Source organism: Ranitomeya imitator, chromosome 5 (assembly GCF_032444005.1).
Source record: "Ranitomeya imitator isolate aRanImi1 chromosome 5, aRanImi1.pri, whole genome shotgun sequence".
Lineage (NCBI taxonomy): Eukaryota > Metazoa > Chordata > Amphibia > Anura > Dendrobatidae > Ranitomeya > Ranitomeya imitator.
In genome coordinates, this window is record NC_091286.1 from 247,051,335 (window position 1) to 247,073,617 (window position 22,283).

The following is a 22,283-nucleotide window of genomic DNA, read 5'->3' on the forward strand; positions in this document are numbered from 1 at the left end:
AGCTTGGGAACTCAAAAAGGCCTGGGCGTCCACGGATGACAACAGTGGTGGATGATCGCCGCATACTTAATTTGGTGAAATAGAACCTGTTCACAACATCAACTGAAGTCCAGAACACTCTCAGTGAAGTAGGTGTATCTGTCTCTAAGTCAACAGTAAAGAGAAAACTCCATGACAGTAAATACAAAGAGTTCACATCTAGATGCAAACCATTCATCAATACCAAAAATAGACAGGCCAGAGTTAAATTTGCAGAAAAACACCTCAAGAAGCCAGCTCAGTTCTGGAAAAGTATTCTATGGACAGATGAGACAAAGATCAACCTGTACCAGAATGATGGGAAGAAAAAAGTTTGGAGAAGAAAGGGAACGGCACATGATCCAAGGCACACCACATTCTCTGTAAAACATGGTGGAGGCAACGTGATGGCATGGGCATGCATGGCTTTCAATGGCACTGGGTCACTTGTGTTTATTGATGACATAAGAGCAGACAAGAGTAGCCGGATGAATTCTGAAGTGTACCGGGATATACTTTCAGCCCAGATTCAGCCAAATGCTGCAAAGTTGATTGGACGGCGCTTCATAGTACAGATGGACAATGACCCCAAGCATACAGCCAAAGCTACCCAGGAGTTCATGAGTGCCAAAAAGTGGAACATTCTGCAATGGCCAAGTCAATCTCCAGATCTAAACCCAATTGAGCATGCATTTCACTTGCTCAAAGCCAGACTTAAGACGGAAAGACCCACAAACAAGCAAGACCTGAAGGCTGCGGCTGTAAAGGCCTGGCAAAGCATTAAGAAGGAGGAAACCCAGCGTTTGGTGATGTCCATGGGTTCCAGACTTAAGGCAGTGATTGCCTCCAAAGGATTTGCAACAAAATATTGAAAATAAAAATATTTTGTCTGGGTTATGTTTATTTGTCCAATTACTTTTGTCCTCCTAAAATGTGGAGTGTTTGTAAAGAAATGTGTACAATTCCTACATTTTCTATCAGATATTTTTGTTCAACCCTTCAAATTAAACGTTACAATCTGCACTTGAATTCTGTTGTAGAGGTTTCATTTCAAATCCAATGTGGTGGCATGCAGAGCCCAACTCGCGAAAATTGTGTCACTGTCCAAATATTTCTGGCCCTAACTGTACCTGTATGTCATCTCCTGTATATAGTATATACCTGTATGTCATTTCCCCTGTATATAGTATGTACCTGCTGTATGTTGCATGTCATCTCCTCCTGTATATACCTAAGTGTCATCTCCTCTTTTACATAGTATATACATGTATCTCATCTCCTCCTGTTTATAGTATATACCTGTATGTCATCTCCTCCTGTATATAGTATATACCTGTGTGTCATCTCCTCTTATATATAGTATATACCTGTATGCCATCTCCTTCTGTATATAGTACATACCTGAATGTCATCTCTGTTAGGGCTAGCGGAATGCACCAAATAATAAGACAGATAGTGTATGGTGCGTTCGCAGCCCGGGGTCCACCGTGCAGAGATGGAACCTGCTGCCAAGTAATGACGGACTATATGGCGGTACTCATAAGTATACACACGTGGGTTAAACTTCACCCAGCGTGAAGGAAGCGATCCTGTTGCGTCACAGCAAGTAGTCAGCGAACTCAACCCCAACTAGGATTGAAGTCCGATTAGACCCTTGCTGGCACAACACCGCAACTGGGTGTGTAAGGAAGCTGAATAACAATATTAGGGCACAAGAGTGCATGCGGTGCCGCACTGACAAACGCCACTAACCACCCAGTCTTGGGTAAGGAAAGCACAGAGGAAGTGCATGGCGCCGTACTGGCGGTCACAGCAACTGGACGCTGTAACGTGTGATTAGTGCTGTAGGATAAGTCGGGCGCTAGATAGCAACCATACACCTTCCGCGAACAGACATTCAATAGGGAAGGGGTATCCAAGGACGACTTGCACTCACAACAAACACACGTAAGCAAATGTACACTAGCGCATGGCCGTGCGGTCATGCGCAGTTTATATAGTTGCAGCACAGGAAGTGGCCACAGAAACTTTGCCCTTCCAAGACCTGCCAAGAGGACCAATGGAATGTGCTGCAGAGCCTGAGCACATGACCCTCAATCTCCAACGGGAGATCTTGCCCTGGGCATGCTCAGTGTGTGCAGACAAGGACTTAGTCCCAGAGAAGTCCGCTCGCTGCTGACCAGCACTGGCTTTAATGGCAGAAGCTGAAGAAGCAGCAGTAACTCTCTGTACAGAGTGAGACTGAGCAAGACGCTGGGACCGACGTCCCTGCTGAGCAGACTCCACCGTGGCTGGACAAGAATGGGAGACCGCAGCGGAGATGGCTCGAGATTCCCCCCGCGCAGAAGCGGGCACTCGAGACCTAACATTACCCCCCCTCCTAGGGCCCCTCCCTCCTTGGGCCTCGCTACGCTCGAAGGCAGCAATGAGCTGTGGGCCCGAATGTTTTCAGCAGGCTCCCATGACCTGTCCTCTGGGCCATAACCCTTCCAATCCACCAGATAGAACTTTTTGCCGCGTACGACCTTGCACCCCAAAATAGCGTTCACCTCGTAATCGTCCGTAGACGAACCCGATGTCCCGGCAGATGACTCGGAAAACCGGGACATGTATACGGGTTTCAAGAGGGACACATGAAAGGTGTCGGTGATACCCAAGCGTGCAGGAAGAGCCAAACGGTAGACCACAGGATTAACCTGTTCGAGAACCTTGAAGGGACCCAAGTAGCGAGGAGCAAACTTAGTGGACTCAACTCGCAGCCTGATGTTACGGGCGGAGAGCCACACCAAGTCGCCAGGAGCAAAGGTCGGAGCGGGGCGCCGATGAACATCGGCGGAGGACCTCATTCTCTCCTTGGAGGCCCGAATGGCATCCTGCATGCGGTCCCAAATGTCCCGTGCCTCCACAGCCCAGTCTGCCACCCTGGAGTCAGCAGAAGACACAGGCATGGGCACAGGAACACGCGGATACTGGCCGTAATTTAGGAGGAATGGAGTCTGACCGGTGGAGTCGGCTACGGCATTGTTAAGTGCAAACTCTGCCCACGGTAGAAAGGATGCCCAGTCATCCTGCCTGGCAGAAACAAAATGTCGCAAATATGTGACCAAGGTCTGGTTGGCCCTCTCTACCAACCCATTCGTCTCGGGATGATATGCCGAAGAGAGATTCAACTCAATACTGAGTAGACGACAAAGCTCTCTCCAGAATCGAGACGCAAACTGGGGACCCCGGTCACTAACAATTTTGTCTGGCATACCGTGTAGGCGAAAGATATGCTTGACGAACAAGACAGCCAACGCCCGTGCAGAAGGTAGCCGTGGAAGAGGCACCAAGTGCACCATTTTGGAAAAATGGTCGGTGATCACCCAGATAATGGTGCAGTTACGAGACTTGGGTAAGCCCACCACAAAGTCCATCCCGACCATCTCCCAGGGCCTGTCCGCCACCGGCAGAGGATAAAGCAAACCAGCTGGCCGTTGCCGAGGAGTCTTGTTCTTGGCGCAAGAGACACACGCCCGAACATACTCTGCGACATCACGAGCCATATGTGGCCACCAGTACGTCCTCGCCAGTAACTCAGATGTCCTCTTGGTACCAAAATGTCCACCCACCCTGGACGAGTGTGCCCAAGAGAGAACCTCCGGTCGCAAATTGGATGGAACAAAAGTCTTGCCCGGGGGCACAGACTCTAGCGAAACCGGGGCCACAGTTCTCAAGCTCTCGGTGGGGACAATAAGCCGAGGCTCCTCCTCCTCCTCCGCAGATGACACAACGGAGCGAGAGAGAGCGTCGGCCCGAATGTTCTTCTCCCCAGAAAGAAAATGGAGGGTGAAATGAAACCGGGAGAAGAATAAGGACCATCTGGCCTGGCGAGAATTCAACCGCTGGGCTGTCTGCAGGTACACCAAATTTTTATGGTCTGTGAAGACTTGGAAGGGAAAACGTGCTCCCTCCAAGAGATGTCTCCACTCCGAGAAAGCCAACTTCATGGCTAGCAACTCCCTGTCCCCGATGGAATAATTCCTCTCTGCTGGTGAGAAGGTCTTGGAGAAAAAGAAGCAAGGATGCTTCCGACCTTGAGCATCCTTTTGGAAGAGGACTGCTCCACCACCAACAGAAGAGGCATCCACCTCCATGATAAATGGCTTATCAACATCGGGGCGATGTAGGATGGGAGCGCTAGCGAAGTGTGACTTTATAGAGTTAAAGGCCTTGGAGACCTCCTCAGACCACAATTTGGGATTCGCCCCCTTCTTGGTGAGGGCAACCAAGGGAGCTACCAAAGTTGAGAAGTGCGGAATGAACTGGCGATAATAATTAATGAACCCCATAAAGCGCTGCACCGCTTTAAGAGAATGGGGTTCCTGCCAGTCCATCACAGCCTGTAGTTTGGCAGGATCCATAGCCAATCCCTGGGCAGAGATGATGTAGCCTAGGAAAGGTAAGGACTCCTGCTCAAACATACACTTCTCCAACTTGGCATAGAGGGAGTTTGCCCGTAGGAGGTCGAAGACTTTGCAAACATCTCTCCGGTGGGAGTCAATATCTGGAGAGTAGATGAGAATATCATCCAGATAGACTACGACCGAGGTGGAAAGCATATCCCGGAAGATATCGTTCACAAAGTCTTGGAAAACGGCTGGGGCATTACAGAGCCCGAAGGGCATCACCAGATATTCATAGTGCCCATCCCTGGTGTTAAAAGCCGTCTTCCATTCGTCCCCCTCACGGATGCGAATCAGGTTGTAAGCACCCCGCAGATCTAGTTTAGTAAATACCCTTGCTCCCCGAAGCCTATCGAAGAGCTCAGATATCAAGGGCAAAGGATACTTATTCTTAATGGTGATGGCATTAAGACCCCTGTAGTCTATGCATGGACGCAATTCCCCATTCTTCTTCTGCACGAAGAAGAACCCAGCCCCAGCAGGTGACACTGACTTCCTAATGAATCCTCTTGCCAGATTTTCCTGGATGTACTGTGACATTGCCTCCGTCTCCGGGAGAGATAGCGGATAGACTCGACCCCGGGGAGGCTCAGCACCAGGCAAGATATCAATAGGACAGTCATAGGGGTGATGGGGCGGAAGGATCTCCGCCGCCTTTTTGGAGAACACGTCTGCATAAGACCAATACTGCTTGGGGAGAGAGGAAAGATCTGCGGGTACCTCTGTAGTAGCAACCTGAACGCACTCCCTCTGACACCTACCCCCACAAGATTCGCCCCATCCCAGGATTCTGCCAGAGGACCACTCGATATGAGGAGAGTGGTACCGTAGCCAAGGTATTCCCAACAGGACCTCATCAATTCCCTCAGGAATGACAAGCAGGGATATAATCTCCTGATGAGATGGCGACATGGACAGAGTAAAAGGGATGGTCTGGTGTGTTATCTGTGAGGGCAGTGTCGACCCATTCACCACTCGTACCGTTACTGGTTGAGCTAGCATAACCAGGGGTATTGCGTGACGTTGGGCGAAGGCAGAAGACATAAAATTGCCCTCCGCCCCAGAATCCACGCAGAGCTCTACCGAGTGGGAGAATGAGCCTATAGTAATTGTCCCCTTAAAGGACAATTTAGAGGCAAACGTCGCCGTGTCTAGTGTACCTCCACCTACTACCACTAGACACTGACGTTTCCTCGACCGCTGAGAACATCTGGTGGCTAGATGTCCTGACTGCTGGCAAACATGACAGACCTTGAGTGCACAAGCGGTCCGGGACTTAGATCCCGCTTGTGACACTTCCCTGGCCTCATGTGACTCAGGAACCAGGACCGGAGATTCCAGAGGTTTGGCGAAGGTAGGAGCCAGCCGAAACCTCTGCCTACACTGGGCTCGCTCTAACCTCCGCTCATTAAAACGGAGGTCAATTCGAGTAAAGACAGTTATTAACTCCTCCAGTGTGGCAGGAATCTCCCTAGTGGCCAGAGCGTCCTTAATGTGGTCAGCCAGGCCCCTCCAAAATATGGCGATAAGCGCTTTATTCGACCAATCCAGCTCAGAAGCTAAAGTGCGGAATTGGACGGCAAAATGACTGACCAAGGACTCACCCTGAGTTAATGCCAGCAGTTGGAGCGCAGTATCATGGGTGACTTGAGGTCCTAAAAAGACCTGTTTCAGAGTGCTCAAAAACAGCGGAGCACTCTGCACCACATGATCACCACGCTCCCACAGCGGCGTAGCCCATTCCAACGCCCTGTCCGACAAGAGAGACACTATGAATCCCACCTTAGCCCGCTCTGTGGGAAAACGTGCAGCCAGGAGCTCGAGGTGAATAGAGCACTGACTCACAAATCCCCTACAAAACTTGCTATCACCAGAAAATTTTTCTGGCAGCGGGAGGCGAGAATATGTCGGAGCAGGGGTGGCAATGGACAGGGTTGCTGCAGCCACGCTAGCAGCCTGTACAGCAACTGCGGTAACATCCACAGCTGAGGTTGCGCTCTCAAGAGCCGCCAACCTACCCTCCAGCTGCTGGATATACCGCAAGGATTGCTGTTTGTCCGTCATTACTAGTCAGACCCTGGCGCTAGTGTAATGTTAGGGCTAGCGGAACGCACCAAATAATAAGACAGATAGTGTATGGTGCGTTCGCAGTCCGGGGTCCACCGTGCAGAGATGGAACCTGCCGCCAAGTAATGACGGACTATATGGCGGTACTCATAAGTATACACACGTGGGTTAAACTTCACCCAGCGTGAAGGAAGCGATCCTGTTGCGTCACAGGATCGCGGTACCGCACATAGAGGGCGAGCAAGTAGTCAGCGAACTCAACCCCAACTAGGATTGAAGTCCGATTAGACCCTTGCCGGCACAACACCGCAACTGGGTGTGTAAGGAAGCTGAATAACAATATTAGGGCACAAGAGTGCATGCGGTGCCGCACTGACGAACGCCACTAACCACCTAGGCTTGGGTAAGGAAAGCACAGAGGAAGTGCATGGCGCCGTACTGGCGGTCACAGCAACTGGACGCTGTAACGTGTGATTAGTGCTGTAGGATAAGTCGGGTGCTAGATAGCAACCATACACCTTCCGCGAACAGACATTCAATAGGGAAGGGGTATCCAAGGACGACTTGCACTCACAACAAACACACGTAAGCAAATGTACACTAGCGCATGGCCGTGCGGTCATGCGCAGTTTATATAGTTGCAGCACAGGAAGTGGCCACAGAAACTTTGCCCTTCCAAGACCTGCCAAGAGGACCAATGGAATGTGCTGCAGAGCCTGAGCACATGACCCTCGATCTCCAACGGGAGATCTTGCCCTGAGCATGCTCAGTGTGTGCAGACAAGGACTTAGTTCCAGAGAAGTCCGCTCGCTGCTGACCAGCACTGGCTTTAATGGCAGAAGCTGAAGAAGCAGCAGTAACTCTCTGTACAGAGTGAGACTGAGCAAGACGCTGGGACCGACGTCCCTGCTGAGCAGACTCCACCGCGGCTGGACAAGAATGGGAGACCGCAGCGGAGATGGCTCGAGATTCCCCCCGCGCAGAAGCGGGAACTCGAGACCTAACAATCTCCTCTTATATATAGTGTATACCTGTATGTCATCTCCTCCTGTATATAGTATATACCTGTGTGTCATCTCCTCCTGTATATAGTATATACCTGTGTGTCATCTCCTCCTGTATATAGTATATACCTGTATGTCATCTCCTCCTGTATATAGTAAATATCTGTGTGTCACCTGCTCCTGTATATAGTATATACCTGTGTGTCATCTCCCCTGTATATAGTATGTACCTGTATGTCATCTCCTCTTGTATTAGACCTCGTTCACACGTTATTTGGTCAGTATTTTACCTCAGTTTTTGTAAGCTAAATTGGCAGCCTGATAAATCCCCAGGCAAAAGGAAGCCCTCCCCCTGGCAGTATATATTAGCTCATACACACATAATAGACAGGCCATGTGACTGACAGCTGCCGTATTTCCTATATGGTACATTTGTTGCTCTTGTAGTTTGTCTGCTTATTAATCAGATTTTTATTTTTGAAGGATAATACCAGACTTGTGTTTTAGGGTGAGGGTGAAATGCATGTAGCAACTTTTTGTCTGTCGAGTTGCATGTGACAGGTTAGTGTAGCAAGTTGTGTGCAGCAAGTTTTGCGCATGGCGAGTTTTGCGCGTGGCAAATTTTATGTGTGGTGCGTTTTGAGTAGGTGCAAGTTTTGTGTGAGGCAACTTTTGCAAGTGTTGCAACTTTTGCGCATGTGGCAATTTTTCCACATGTGCAAGTTTTACATGTGGCTAGTTTTCCATGAGGTGAGTTTTGCACGTGTGGCGAGTTTTGCGTGAGCCTAGTTTTGCATGTGGCGAGTTTTGCACATGGCGAGTTTTGAGTAGCGACTTTTGTGTTTCGACTTTTATGTGGTGAGGTTGGTGTATGTGTGATGAAATGTGTGCTGAGGGTGGTATATGTGTTCAAGCACGTGGTAGTGTGTGGCGCATTTTGTGTGTGTTCATATCCCCGTGTGTGATGAGTATCCCATGTCGGGGCCCCACCTTAGCAACTGTATGGTATATACTCTTTGGCACCATTGCTCTCATTCTTCAAGTCCCCCTTGTTCACATCTGGCAGCTGTCAATTTGCCTCCAACACTTTTCCTTTCACTTTTTCCCCATTATGTAGATAGGGGCAAAATTGTTTGGTGAATTGGAAAGCGTGGGGTTAAAATTTCGCCTCACAACATAGCCTATGATGCTCTCGGGGTCCAGACATGTGACTGTGCCAAATTTTGTGGCTGTAGCTGCGACGGTGAAGATGCCAATCCCAGACATACACACACACACACACACACACATTCAGCTTTATATATTAGATATGCCACATACATTACAGTCATGGCCGAAAGTGTTGGCACCCTTGAAATTGTTCTCTCAAAAAATTACTGCAGTTGCACATATTTTGTTATACACAAATTACACATAATTTCACACAGTCTGGATCTAAATATCATTGAATACTTGTGGAGAGATCTTAAAATTGCTGTTGGGAGAAGTTACCCTTCAAATATGAGAGACCTGGAGCAGTTTGCAAAAGAAGAGTGATCCAATATTCCAGTGAAACAATCTTGTTGATGGGCATAGGAAGCGATTGGTTCCAGTTATTTATTCCAAAACGGCGTGCAACCATATATTAAGTTGAGGGTGCCAACAATTTTCCCCTGACCAGTTTTGGGGTTTTGTGTGAAATTATGTCCAATTTGCCTTTTTTTCTCCATTTTTTTGTAATGTTCCAATAGACACAAAGTAAATAAGCATGCGCATAACAAAGCATTTGTAATTTCATTAATTTTCTGGGAGACATTCTTGGAACAATTTCAAGGGTGTCAACACTTTCAGCCATAATTTTATGTGTAATATATATAATGTGTGTGTGCATTTATGCATATTGAGTAACGTCAAGTTACTGATTAATATACTGGATTACCACGAAGAAAACATAATAAATGAAGTAAGCACTTAGTTACAGATTTGCTGAGAAATTCAGTCTGGTTACTTTACAACCTTGTTTCAATCCTCTTACAAATCACAGGATAAATAGTACAAAGTCCTAATACAAGGCTTCAACTCTGGGACCAAAGGCCATTAAAAAGATTGCCAGCACAATGTATTGAGCCATCCTCATTGCAAGCAGTAAGAAGGGTCCAGTCATTGCTTGATCCCGTCTCTTCTGCACAGACCACCATGGGGCACATTATATCCGTGTTTGTCAGGGAGATGCCTATTACATACATATTTGGTGGGATCTTTTTACCTGTCGCCTTGCTGCTGCTTAGCCTCATTTTATATCTCAGGATAAAACTTGAGGAAGGTAAGTAACTGAGAAACTTTGCAATAGTTATAGATAATTAGTGAAGTGGAATGCAGAAATGATGGGTTAAGTGCACTTCTTCAGCACGTAGATCTTTCATTATACATAATGTTCTAAAGTCAATCTGTCAGCAAGGTTCTTTTGACCCCTCGGAGATCAGCATGAAATAGTGATAAGCCCTTGTCCATTGTAACTTTTTTTCTGCATTCACATCTCATTATTGCTGCTCATTAAATATCCCTACTTGTATACTCGATATGTGATTATTCTATGTAATGAAGCGTTTAACTTGTTAGTTGAATTTCATGATAATTTATTTATTTAAGGTACTTGCCTTATTATTATTATTATTATTATTATTCATTTTTATAGAGCCATTTATTCCATGGCGCTTTACATGTGAACGGGGCAAATATAGACAAGTACAATAAACATGAGTAAAACAAGGCACACACAAGTACAGGAGGAGAGAGGACCCTGCCCGGGAGGGCTCACAGTCTACAGGGGATGGGTGAAGATACACTAGGTGAGGGTAGAGCTGGTCATGTGGCGGTTCAGTATACTGGGGATCACTGCAGGTTGTAAGCTTGTCGGAAGAGGTGAGTCTACAGGTTCCTTTTGAAGGTTTCCGTTGTAGGTGAGAGCCTGATGTGTTGGGGTAGAGAGTTCCAGAGTATAGGGGAAGCACGGGAGAAGTCTTGGATGCGGTTGTGGGAGGAAGAGATGAGAGAGGAGTAGAGAAGGAGATCATGAGATGATCGAAGGTTGCGTGTAGGGGCCTTTTGAGCTTTTTTTTGTGTAGGGGCAGTGGTCCCTGAGCTCTTTCTCAGAACAACACAATGTGATCACGTCCTGAGGGTCTCCATGGAGACCCCCAGCACCAAGGTGGCCACGGGGTCCTTCTGGGTACTGCATGGAGGTGGCTTCTCAGTGCCTGCTAAGAGCAGGCACCAGCAAGCCTCCTTCACTGCCTGTCAGATCGCTGATCTGACACAGTGCAGTGCAAAGTGTCAGATCAGCGATCTGACTTTATATAGTGATGTCTCATCCTGGGACAATGTAAAAAAGTTAAAAAAATAAATAAATAGCATGTGTAAAAATATTTTTTTTTAATTCCTAAATAAAGAAAACATATATATATATATATATATATATATATATATATATATATACTGTATATTTTTCCAATAAATATATTTATTTATGTAAATCAAAAAACAAAATACTAAAAGTACACATATTTATAATAAACAAAATAGGACAAAATAGGAGTAAAAGACGTCCAAATTGAAAAAAGGTAAATTTATTTATACATAAACAAAGAAACAATATAACGGACTGGGATCAGATAGTGACGGCTACCAATGTCCGGGCACACAGAAAACATAAATGGGCAAGTACATAAAGTGCTTAGTGCATACAATAAGTAAGGGAATCAGAACATACAGGGCTTAAACCGTATAACACCGCAACAGCGGTGGAACCAAATGTGCGCACAATCAATGGAGCCCCCGTTCCCTCCTCTCAACCTTGCTTTCCGATAATGTGACTGAGGCCGGACAAGCGCCACGCCAGCACCGACGCGCGTTTCGCTCAGCTTTTTCAAGTACACATATTTAGTATCACCGCATCCGTAACGACCTGACCTATAAAACTGTCCCACTAGTTAACCCCTTTAGTGAACCCCATAAAAAACAAGGCAAAAAAAAATGCTTTATTATCATACCGCTGAACAAAAAGTGGAATAACACGCGACCAAAAAGACAGATATAAATAATCATGATACTGCTGAAAACATCATCTTGTCCCACAAAAAACGAGCCACCATACAGTGTCATCAGCGAAAAAATAAAAAAGTTATAGCACTCAGAATATAGCGATACAAAAATAATTATTTTTTATATACCGTATATACTCGAGTATAAGCCGAGATTCTCAGCCCAAATTTTCGAGTCAAGGTGGGTGGCAGGGTCGGCGGGTGAGGGGGAGAGGGCGCTGAGGCATACTTACCTAGTCCCTGCGATCCTGGCGCTGTCCCTGCCGTCCCACGGTTTTCGGTGCTGCAGCTTCTTCCCCTCTTCAGCGGTCACGTGGGACCGCTCATTAGAAAAATGAATAGGCGGCTCCACCTCCCATAGGGGTGGAGCCGCCTATTCATTTCTCTAATCAGCGTTGCCGGTGACCGCTGATTAGAGAAAGAAGCTGCGGCACCGAAGACCAGCTGTGATAGGCAGAGGGAGCCAGACGTCGGGACCAGGTAAGTATGCAATATTTACCTGTCCGCGTTCCAGCCGCCGGGCGCCGCTCCATCTTCCCGGCGTCTATCTGCGCTCTGACTGTTCAGGTCAGAGGGCGCAATGACGCATATAGTGTGCGCGGCGCCCTCTGCCTGATCAGTCAGAGCGGAGAGAGACGCCGGGACCGGACGCTGGGAGCTGCAATCAAGAGAGGTGAGTATGACTTTTTTTTTTTTTTTACTGCAGCAGCAGCGGCCATGGCAGAGCTTTCTATGGGGAACTATGAACGGTGCAGAGCACTATATGAGGCACAGCTATAGGGCCATAATGAACGGTGCAGAGCACTATATGGCACAGCTATAGGGCCATAATGAACGGTGCAGAGCACTATATGGGGCACAGCTATAGGGCCATAATGAACGGTGCAGAGCACTATATGGGGCACAGCTATAGGGAAATAATGAACGGTGCAGAGCACTGTATGGGGCACAGCTATAGGGCCATAATGAACGGTGCAGAGCACTATATGGGGCACAGCTATAGGGAACTATGAACGGCGCAGAGCACTATATGGGGCACAGCTATAGGGAAATAATGAACGGTGCCGAGCACTATATGGGGCACAGCTATAGGGCAATAATGATCGGTGCAGAGCACTATATGGGGCACAGCTATAGGGCAATAATGAACGGTGCAGAGCACTATGTGGCACAGCTATGGGACAATCATGAACGGTGCAGAGCACTATATGGGGCACAGCTATAGGGAACTATGAATGGTGCAGAGCACTATATGGCACAGCTATGGGACAATCATGAACGGTGCAGAGCACTATATGGCACAGCTATGGGGAAATAATGATCTATTTTTATTTTTGAAATTCACCGGTAAATGCTGCATTTCCACCCTAGGCTTATACTCGAGTCAATAAGTTTTCCCAGTTTTTTGTGGCAAAATTAGGGGGGTCGGCTTATACTCGGGTCGGCTTATACTCGAGTATATACGGTAAAATAGTTTTTATTGTATAAAAGCGCCAAAACATAAAAAATTATATAAATGAGGTATCGCTGTAATTGTACTGACCCAAAGAATAAAGTTACACAAAAGGGGTGGAGGGCACCATCCATTTACAAATAATTTGTAGAAATACAAGGAAAAAGGGGGTCAACCCAAACTTGACAATCTAAGTACAATTGAAGAAAAGAGAAGCAGCGTCAAGTTATAGAGCGGGGACCACCACTTATAATAAAAGTTTAATTTATTAGTCAACCAACAAACCACATAAACACCAACAAATAAAACCATTTAAAACCTCAACTAAAGTGAGTCCTGGGTACCAAAAAAGGAACCACCACCCCTGGACATGGTGAGTAATAAACATATACTAAAGTATACAAATATGCACACTATGTAAGATACAACAACAATATATATGGTAATAGATAAGAAGATACACACATATGTATGACCTGTAAAAGGTATCACAAACAGATATTTATAATAGCATGGCACAGCTTGCCTAGAACATAATATCAATATGAAAAAATTGTCATTATATAGATATAGACATACATATGTTGCAACAAAATATGTATACAAAGTCTCCAAGTAATAGATAGATGGATACTGAATAATTATTACTGCCCACACATGACGCACCATAGGCTGATAAGCCTGATAAAATGGTGTAGTACCAAAGACAATAGGTGAGTTGCATAGATGTCATAGACAATCCCCAGCATGTATACCGAACCCAATAGGATTCTATAGCCACTAGGAGCGCACATGCAGCAAGTAAAAATGGCGAGACTGTGAGGCCGAGCTCAAATAACCTTATGCAGAGACCATGACCATAACTACCTATCACCAGAGGTCCAGGGGGCAGGAGGCCCGACGCGTATCGCCACCTAGCGTGGCTTCGTCAGGAGCAAGTGCCTGTGTGGACAGTTAACCGCTAATATATGCAAATCCCAAATGTACCTCATCGCCGGAAACCTCAAACAGCTGGAGGAGGAAACGGCGTGGAGACCTCATGCACCCTGCTGGCGTCCCGGAAACGGATATGACGCTCCTAAACAGGCCAGAGTGCGAGTACCAATATGGCCGTGTGTGTAATTACTGCGCATGCGCCCCCCACATCTATGGACGGCCAAACTGCGAGTACCAATGTGGCCGCTCATGTGGCCACTGCGCATGCGTTAGGGCGCATATATACACATCCGATATTGACAGATCCATAGAAGAAGACTCCAAAATTTGGAGAAAAACGGCAAAATTGCCATCATACCATTCATTAACACACTGGAAACTAAAGAGACGTGGCGCCACTTTAAAAATTAAGATACAACAAAGGTGGCCGTCCTGATGGTAATTGCGCATGCGCCAAATAATGTCCGTAGCCGGACAAAGAGCAGGTGCCAATAAAAGCGCACATGCAACTGCTGCGCATGCGCAGAAGCACATATCAGCCATAAAACTAGCAAAAGCTCGTCTAGCTATAAGGATGAATCAACCACATACGGAATATTCAATAATAGTAAGCGTAAGTCACGGTACAGAGGAGAGCTAAATCTCAATATCCCCATGCATATACATACAATAATAGCCCCACATTGTATCCCATAATAAAATATAAACATCATATCCACTCAAGGGTACACGTAGTACGGCTAATAAATATATATATATGGGAAAGGAAATCCCATAGTATATATTAGTCTGTACAGACAAAGGAGAACACTGACTCATACCGACGTATATATTTCTTCTCAACAAGAGTGGAACAAAATATATGGAGATTGACAGATTTTATGATAATTGGACCTAGAGCAAATAATAGAGAAATTATATGAAAGGGGGCACCATAGATTCCATCACCCCTTAACACATGCTATTAACCATATGTTATAGAGAAGGGTCATTCATGGAACACATTGTCCATATGCACATATATATATATATATACATATGCATATACACACATACATACATACACATACACAAATTATCATGAAATATTCTTGCATAGTATTATGGTTTATTCAGACCCCCTATCAGGTAGGTCAAAACAACCACAGTCTTACATACAGTTCCCATAATGTTGAAAACTTGAATTAGACCCTAAACTCATTTACATAGTGTCAGAGGTTGTACTAGAAAACAGCCAAGCCCCCCAAAAAAAGGGGGAGAATGGATTTAACGGGTATGAGATCATTTCTGTGAAGCACAAGAATTGGGCTAAATTGAATACCCAAAATACAAAAACAAATAGACCGATTTCAATTTAACAGATATTCAAAGATAGACGAACTGTTACCAATGCTATTGCGTGGATATCAAAGTCTAGAGTGATAACTGGTATATTATAACCATATGACCCACACTAAAGATATATCACAAACAAATACAGTATATCCATATTATTCTACAATAAACGGTACAAAGGACTATGCTCGAACAAAAATAGAACAAATTGCTGTTTAATGTCCTCAAAGTTGTTTATAGAAGCCCGTGAATAAAATTTCTTCATTAAGGCCCAAAGGGGCAGTGCTCCTCAAGTTGAAGATCCACTTGGTTTCACATTGTAAGAGGCGATGGATAATATCCCCACCCCTAATGTTGAGGTGTATACCTTCTAATCCCATAACTTTGAAGCTTGAAAATTTGCAGCGATGATGGTCCAAAAAATGTGCTGCTACAGAAGATAATGTCTTATTTTTCTCTCGATCCCTGGCGGCCGTGGAGATGTTTGACAGATGTTGTTGCATTCTTCTCTTCAGTGGTTGTGTAGTCTGGCCCACATAGATCTTGGGGCAATTGCAAAAAATTGCATATACCAGATTCCGCGATTTGCAGTTGAAATATTCCTTAGGGCGAATCTGGAAAGGAAGAGTAGACACGGAATAACCATCCTGGGAGATCATGAACTGACAGATGTTACAATTACCACAAGGGTAAGAGCCAAAAATCCTGGTGCCCTGATTAAGTCTGGTAGTAGGTCTTTGGTAATGACTATGACACAGATCGTCTCTCAAATTCTTGGCTCTTCTAGCCACCAAACAAGGTGAATTGGATACTATGGGAAGAATCCTCTTGTCACTCAATAGAATGTCCCAGTTCCTACCCAAAAGATTGCGTACCTCTGCCCACTGGTTGTTATACGTGGTAATAAGGGCCAAAGGTCGAGTAGAGTCACGTACCTTTTTGTCAAAAAGTTTTTTACGATTTTGCTGTGATGCATGACGAAACGAGTCCGAGATTACTTTATGAGGATATCCCCTTTGTTTAAACCGGTTGGACAAATCTCTTGCTTGATGTATAAACTCGGTGTCCGTACTGCAGTTTCTTCGCAGACGTAAAAATTGGCCCTTAGGAATCCCTTTTCGCAGATGATATGGATGGAAACTGGTAAAATGAAGAAGACTGTTAGTGGCAGTCGTTTTGCGATATAATCCACATGAAATTTTTGAATCCATCACAGAGAGTTTCAGGTCGAGGAAATCAATAGAGGTAGTCGAGATCACCGATGTAAGCCTGATATTCAAATTGTTGGTGTTGAGATCATTGATAAATTTATTACAGTCCTCCAGGGAACCAGTTCATATCATCAGGATGTCATCTATATAGCGCTGCCAGGTACATGCCATGGTGCTAAATAAAGGATGTACAAATACTGTTGTCTCCTCCCACCAACCAAGAAAAAGGTTGGCGTATGAAGGAGCACAACGAGCACCCATGGCAGTACCGGACAGCTGCCTGAAGAATTTTCTATCGAAGACAAAGTAATTTTTGTCAAGAATGAAGTACAGCAGACTGAGGATGAACCTGTCATGTTCCGTGATACCCCCTATAGATTTTGCCAAAAAGTATGTAATTGCATGGATACCTGCCGAGTGTGTGATGCTGGTGTATAAAGCTTCTACATCCATGCTGATAAGAAGTACATACTCAGGCACCACGCATTCTTCCATCAATTGTAATAGGTGGGTGGAGTCCCTGGTATAAGATTTTAAAGACGTGACCAACGGCTGTAAAAAATGATCAACATAAATACACGGACGTTCAAAAATACTTCCAATCCCTGAAACAATAGGCCTACCAGGAGGTTCAACAAGGGATTTGTGTACTTTCGGTAATGCATAAAATGTTGGTATCACAGGGGTAGGTGTTGTAAGAAAATCCGCTTCCTTTTTGGTGATGATATTTTTATCCAAAGCTAAGTAGATGATCTCTTCGAGTTGATTTTTAAAAAAGCTAGTTGGATCTGCGGGTAACACCGTATAGCATTGGCCATTACTCAATTGTCTTGTGATCTCTTTAAGATATAGATTATGAGGCCACAAAACTACATTACCCCCTTTGTCTGCTTCACGTATCACGAATTCTTTGTTTTTCTTCAAATTTTGTAAAGCCCTATTTTCATCCTTACTAAGGTTATTATATTTGTGTGAATCTAATTTCAATTTTTCAATGTCACGACAAACTTTGTCAAAGAAAATCTGAACCGCCGGGAACAATGAAAAAGAGGGGGTTGCCTGTGATGGAAGACGCCGGGTAAAATTACCTTGCGACGGTGAACCTTCATTCTCTTGAAGTAACTCCAGCAGGTCTTGAAAAACTTGTCTCTCATTATCAGAGAAGGTATCGAGAACAGATGGTTGATGGTAGAGGAGCTTAACCCCTTTATCCCATATGACGTACTATCCCGTCCAGGTGACCTGGGACTTAATTCCCAGTGACGGGATAGTACGTCATAGTGTTTAATGCGACATCGCGACTTAAGTCGCGGTGATCGCATTAAATTTCCGGCGCCATCTTACCTGGAGGAAGATGGCGCCGACATCCCCGGGCATGGCTTCGCCCCCCAGGCCTCTGGATCGCTGTGATTGGCTGTTCAATTCTGAACAGCCAATCACAGCGTTCCTCATTGTTTCAGCCAATCGGAGCGGCTGAAACAATGAGGTCGCAGGCTAGGATCGAGTACCGATGTACTCGATCCTAGGGCCGCTGCCTGGCAACGCCAGGCACCGGCAAAACCCCCCCGGATTGGCGCGATCGCCGATCGTATCGATCGCGCCAATCGCAGGGCACAGCGCCGCTGTGCCCTGCTGTACTGGCCTGGATCGGTGCTGCAATAGCACCGATCGTAGGCCAGAGCCTAGTGCAGGCCCAGCAGGGCCTGCAGAGGCTGATTGGCGCGATCGATGCGAACGACGATCGCGCCAATCACCGGGCACAGCGGCGGTGTTACCGCGCTGTGCCCAGCTGTTCCCTGCCCGGCTTTTCCCTGCCCGGCTTTTCCCTGCCCCGTGCCGGCTGTCCCCTGCACCCATACCCTCTGCCCCCTGCTGTAGCGGCCTGGATCGGTGCTGCCATGGCACCGATCACAGGCCAGTGACTAGTGCAGGCCCAGCAGGGCCTGCAGGAGCTGATTGGCGCGATCAACGATCGCGCCAATCACAGGGCACAGCGGCGGTCACGTTGTGACCGCTGTGTGCCCTGCTGGTGACCTGGCAGTGACCTGCCTAAGATCGGAGGGATCCTAGGCAGTTGCCATGGTCACCAAGCCCTGCAGGGATTGGTGGGATCGATGTTATCATTCGATCCCACCAATGACAGCTCACAGCAGCGGTGTGACCGCTCTGTGACCTGTCTGTCACCTGCAGGTGACCTGTGTGACCGCTCTGCAGGGGTCCTCACTCTAGCTGAGGGACTCCTGCTGAGCGGTCACACAGCCAGATCTTGTCTTGCTGGGCCTTGTGGTGCTACAGAAGCCTGTAACACCACAATCCCCTGCGATACAAAAAAGCGGAAGAAAGAAAACCAAAGAAAGAAAACCAAAGAAAGAAGAGAGACTACAAAAGGTAAGTGCTAACAGCCCCTACCCAGTCTCATTTCACCCACCCATCCCCCCTTCCACCCACCCCTTCCCCCTCTTCCCCCTCTTCCCCTCTTCCCCCCCTTCCCCCTCTTCTTTACCCCCTCCGTCCCTCTTTGCGCTGCCTCCGTGCGCACGTTTAGCAGCCGCCGAGCGTTGATTGGTGACGCAGTTCACCGATCAACACTCGTGCTCGCTTTTTTTTCAGCAGCCCCCTTTGCCCAATTCCGTACACCCATCCCGCAGCCACCAAACTTTGATAAGTGACGCAGTTCACTTATCAGAGCTTGTGCCTGCCGTTTTCCTTTTTTTTTTCTCTCCCACATCTCCGTGCGCTCACCCCGCGCGCATCTAACCCGTGCTTTCCTTTTTTTTTTCCCCACATCTCCGTGCGCTCACCCCGCCGCGTCTAACCCGTGCTTTCCTTTTTTCTTTTTTTTTCTCCCACATCTCCGTGCGCTCACCCCACCGCGTCTAACCCGTGCTTTCCTTTTTTTTTTTTTTTTTTTTCAACCACATCTCCGTGCGCTCACCCCACCGCGTCTAACCCGTGCTTTCCTTTTTTCTTTTTTTTTTCTCCCACATCTCCGTGCGCTCACCCCACCGCGTCTAACCCGTGCTTTCCTTTTTTCTTTTTTTTTTCTCCCACATCTCCGTGCGCTCACCCCACCGCGTCTAACCCGTGCTTTCCTTTTTTCTTTTTTTTTTCTCCCACATCTCCGTGCGCTCACCCCACCGCGTCTAACCCGTGCTTTCCTTTTTTTTTTTCTCCCACATCTCCGTGCGCTCACCCCACCGCGTCTAACCCGTGCTTTCCTTTTTTTCCCCCACATCTCCGTGCGCTCACCCCGCCGCGTCTAACCCGTGCTTTCCTTTTTTTTTTTTTTCTCACATCCCTGTGCACGCACCCAGCAGCCGCTGAACTTTGGTAAGTGACGCGGTTCATTTATCAGAGCTCTCGTGCCTGCGGGTTTTTTTTCACATCCCCGTTCACACACCCAGCAGCCGCCAAACTTTGGTAACTGACGCGGTTCACTTATCAGAGCTAGGGCTTGCTGTTTTATACTTTTCTTTCACAGGTATTTTTTTTCCTTTAGCTTTTTGTTTTCAGAGTAGTTTGCACCAAGCACTATCCCCCAACACTTACACAGTTACCAATAAAGTACACTCAAGCACCACACTTACAAATAAAATGTCCCGCTCGTCCCGTTCGTCCCAACGGCGCTATTCAGTGGAGGAGGCATATGCTTTCCTTGCCTCCGACACTGATAGCGAGGGAGAGGATCCCACTTTTCTTTATTTTTCTGATTCTTCCTCATCCTCTTCCCACTCCTCATCTTCCTCCTCCGGCCCTGCGGAACCGCCACGCAGACGCCGCAGGACAGAAGATGAGGCTAGGCCCACCATTGCTGAAGACGAACCAGCACACCCCACTGCGGATCCCATATGGACCAGGCCCCCCGAAAATTACGAGCCACTGATTCCTGATTTTGTGGCAGAATCAGGAATCAAGTTTGACACCACCGGCCTCACAGAACTAGACTTTTTCAAAGTCTTTTTCTCTGAGGCTTTCGTTAACCTCATGGTGGAGCAAACTAATCTGTATGCTCGGCAATTTTTGGCCCAAAACTCGGGTTCATCATATTCTAACTGGTCTCCTGTAGACGCAGTTGAAATGATGCAGTTTTGGGGCCTGGTCCTCCATATGGGGATTCTGAAAAAGCCTGAACTTCGGCAATATTGGAGTGTGGATATTTTATATAACACTCCAGTATTCAGAATGGTCATGACCCGGACGCGTTTTGAGGCCATCCATAAATTCCTGCATTATTCCGATAATGCACGGTGTCCCGCACGAGATGACCCCAACTTTGACCGTCTGTTCAAAGTTCGGCCGGTCATCGAACACTTCAACAAAAAGTTTGCAGAAGTGTACGTGCCTCAAAGGGACATCTGCGTGGATGAGTCCTTAATTCATTTTAAGGGGCGGCTCGGATTCCGTCAATACCTGCCCAGCAAGAGGGCCAGGTACGGAATCAAACTCTACAAGCTGTGTGAGAGTACCTCAGGGTACACCCACAGCTTTAGAGTCTACGAGGGGAAGGACAGCAGGATTGAACCGCCTGAGTGTCCCCCTGTCCTGGGAGTGAGTGGGAAAATAGTGTGGGATTTGGTGCACCCACTGCTGGATAAAGGTTATCACCTCTATACCGATAACTTTTATTCCAGCATCCCACTCTACAAATCTCTCTTTGCGCGAGGTACCGTAGCCTGCGGTACTGTCCGCAAAAATCAGAGAGGCCTCCCAAAGACGCTACTTGGGCAGATTCTCAGAAAAGGTGAGAGCAAAGCCCAATGTAGCGACCACCTGCTGGTTGTCAAGTACAAGGACAAAAGGGATGTCCTTCTGTTGACCACCATACACGGTGATGGCAGCGCCCTCAGCACTGTTCGGGGTACCTCTGCACAGGTCTTGAAACCGGACTGTGTACTTGGGTACAACAAAAACATGGGGGGCGTTGATCTCTCCGATCAACTCCTCCAACCGTACAGTGCTTTGAGAAAGGCCAGGGTGTGGTACAAAAAGCTGTCCGTGCACATCGTACAAATGGCAATGCTCAACGCTTTCCTGCTGTCACGATGTGCACGCAACACCGATACGTCGTACCTTCATTTCCAAGAGGTAGTGGTTAAGGCCCTGATGTTTGGCACGAGGGAAGGAGCGGGCCCCAGTACTTCTGGAACTGAAGGTGCACGTATCGTACCAGGCCAGCATTTTCCTGGGGTGGTCCCGCCAACTGAAAAAAAAGGTAAGCCGCAAAAAAGGTGCCGAGTGTGCTACAAAAGAGGAATTCGAAGGGACACCATCTATCAATGCGACACCTGCCCCGACAAACCTGGCCTGTGTATGAAGGATTGCTTTAAATTGTACCACACCTCCATGCACTACTAATTTACTTTCCAGGAAATAGAATAATTCCAAAGTTGGCACATCTACGTAGGTTCTCTGGGGGTCTACTTTCCAAAATGTTGTCACTTGTGGGTTTTTTTCCTGTTTAGGCACATCAGGGGCTCTGCAAACGGAACATGACGCCCGCAGACGATTCCATCAAAGTCTGCATTCAAAAACGTCAGTACTTCCCTTTCGAGCCCCAACGTGTGCCCAAACAGTTTTTTCCCACATGTGGGGTACCAGCGTACTCAGGGCAAATTGGACAACAACTTTTGTGGTCCAATTTCTCCTGTTACCCTTGGGAAATTAAAAAATTGGGGACTAAAAGATCATTTTTGTGGGCAAAAAATAGGATTTTTTATTTTCACGCCCGGGCGTTA

At 46.8% G+C, this 22,283-nt stretch overlaps 1 protein-coding gene across 1 annotated transcript in view; it reads left to right on the top strand.

Annotated features, from left to right (window-relative positions):
* Positions 1–9,617: 9,617 nt before the first annotated feature.
* SMLR1 (small leucine rich protein 1) overlaps positions 9,618–22,283 on the top strand; it is a 45,193-nt gene continuing 32,527 nt past the window's right edge. Inside the window, exon 1 of the mRNA XM_069726047.1 lies at positions 9,618–9,836. Coding sequence (XP_069582148.1) covers positions 9,710–9,836 — 127 coding nt within the window. The 5' untranslated portion in view covers positions 9,618–9,709. The remainder of the gene's footprint in view (positions 9,837–22,283) is intronic.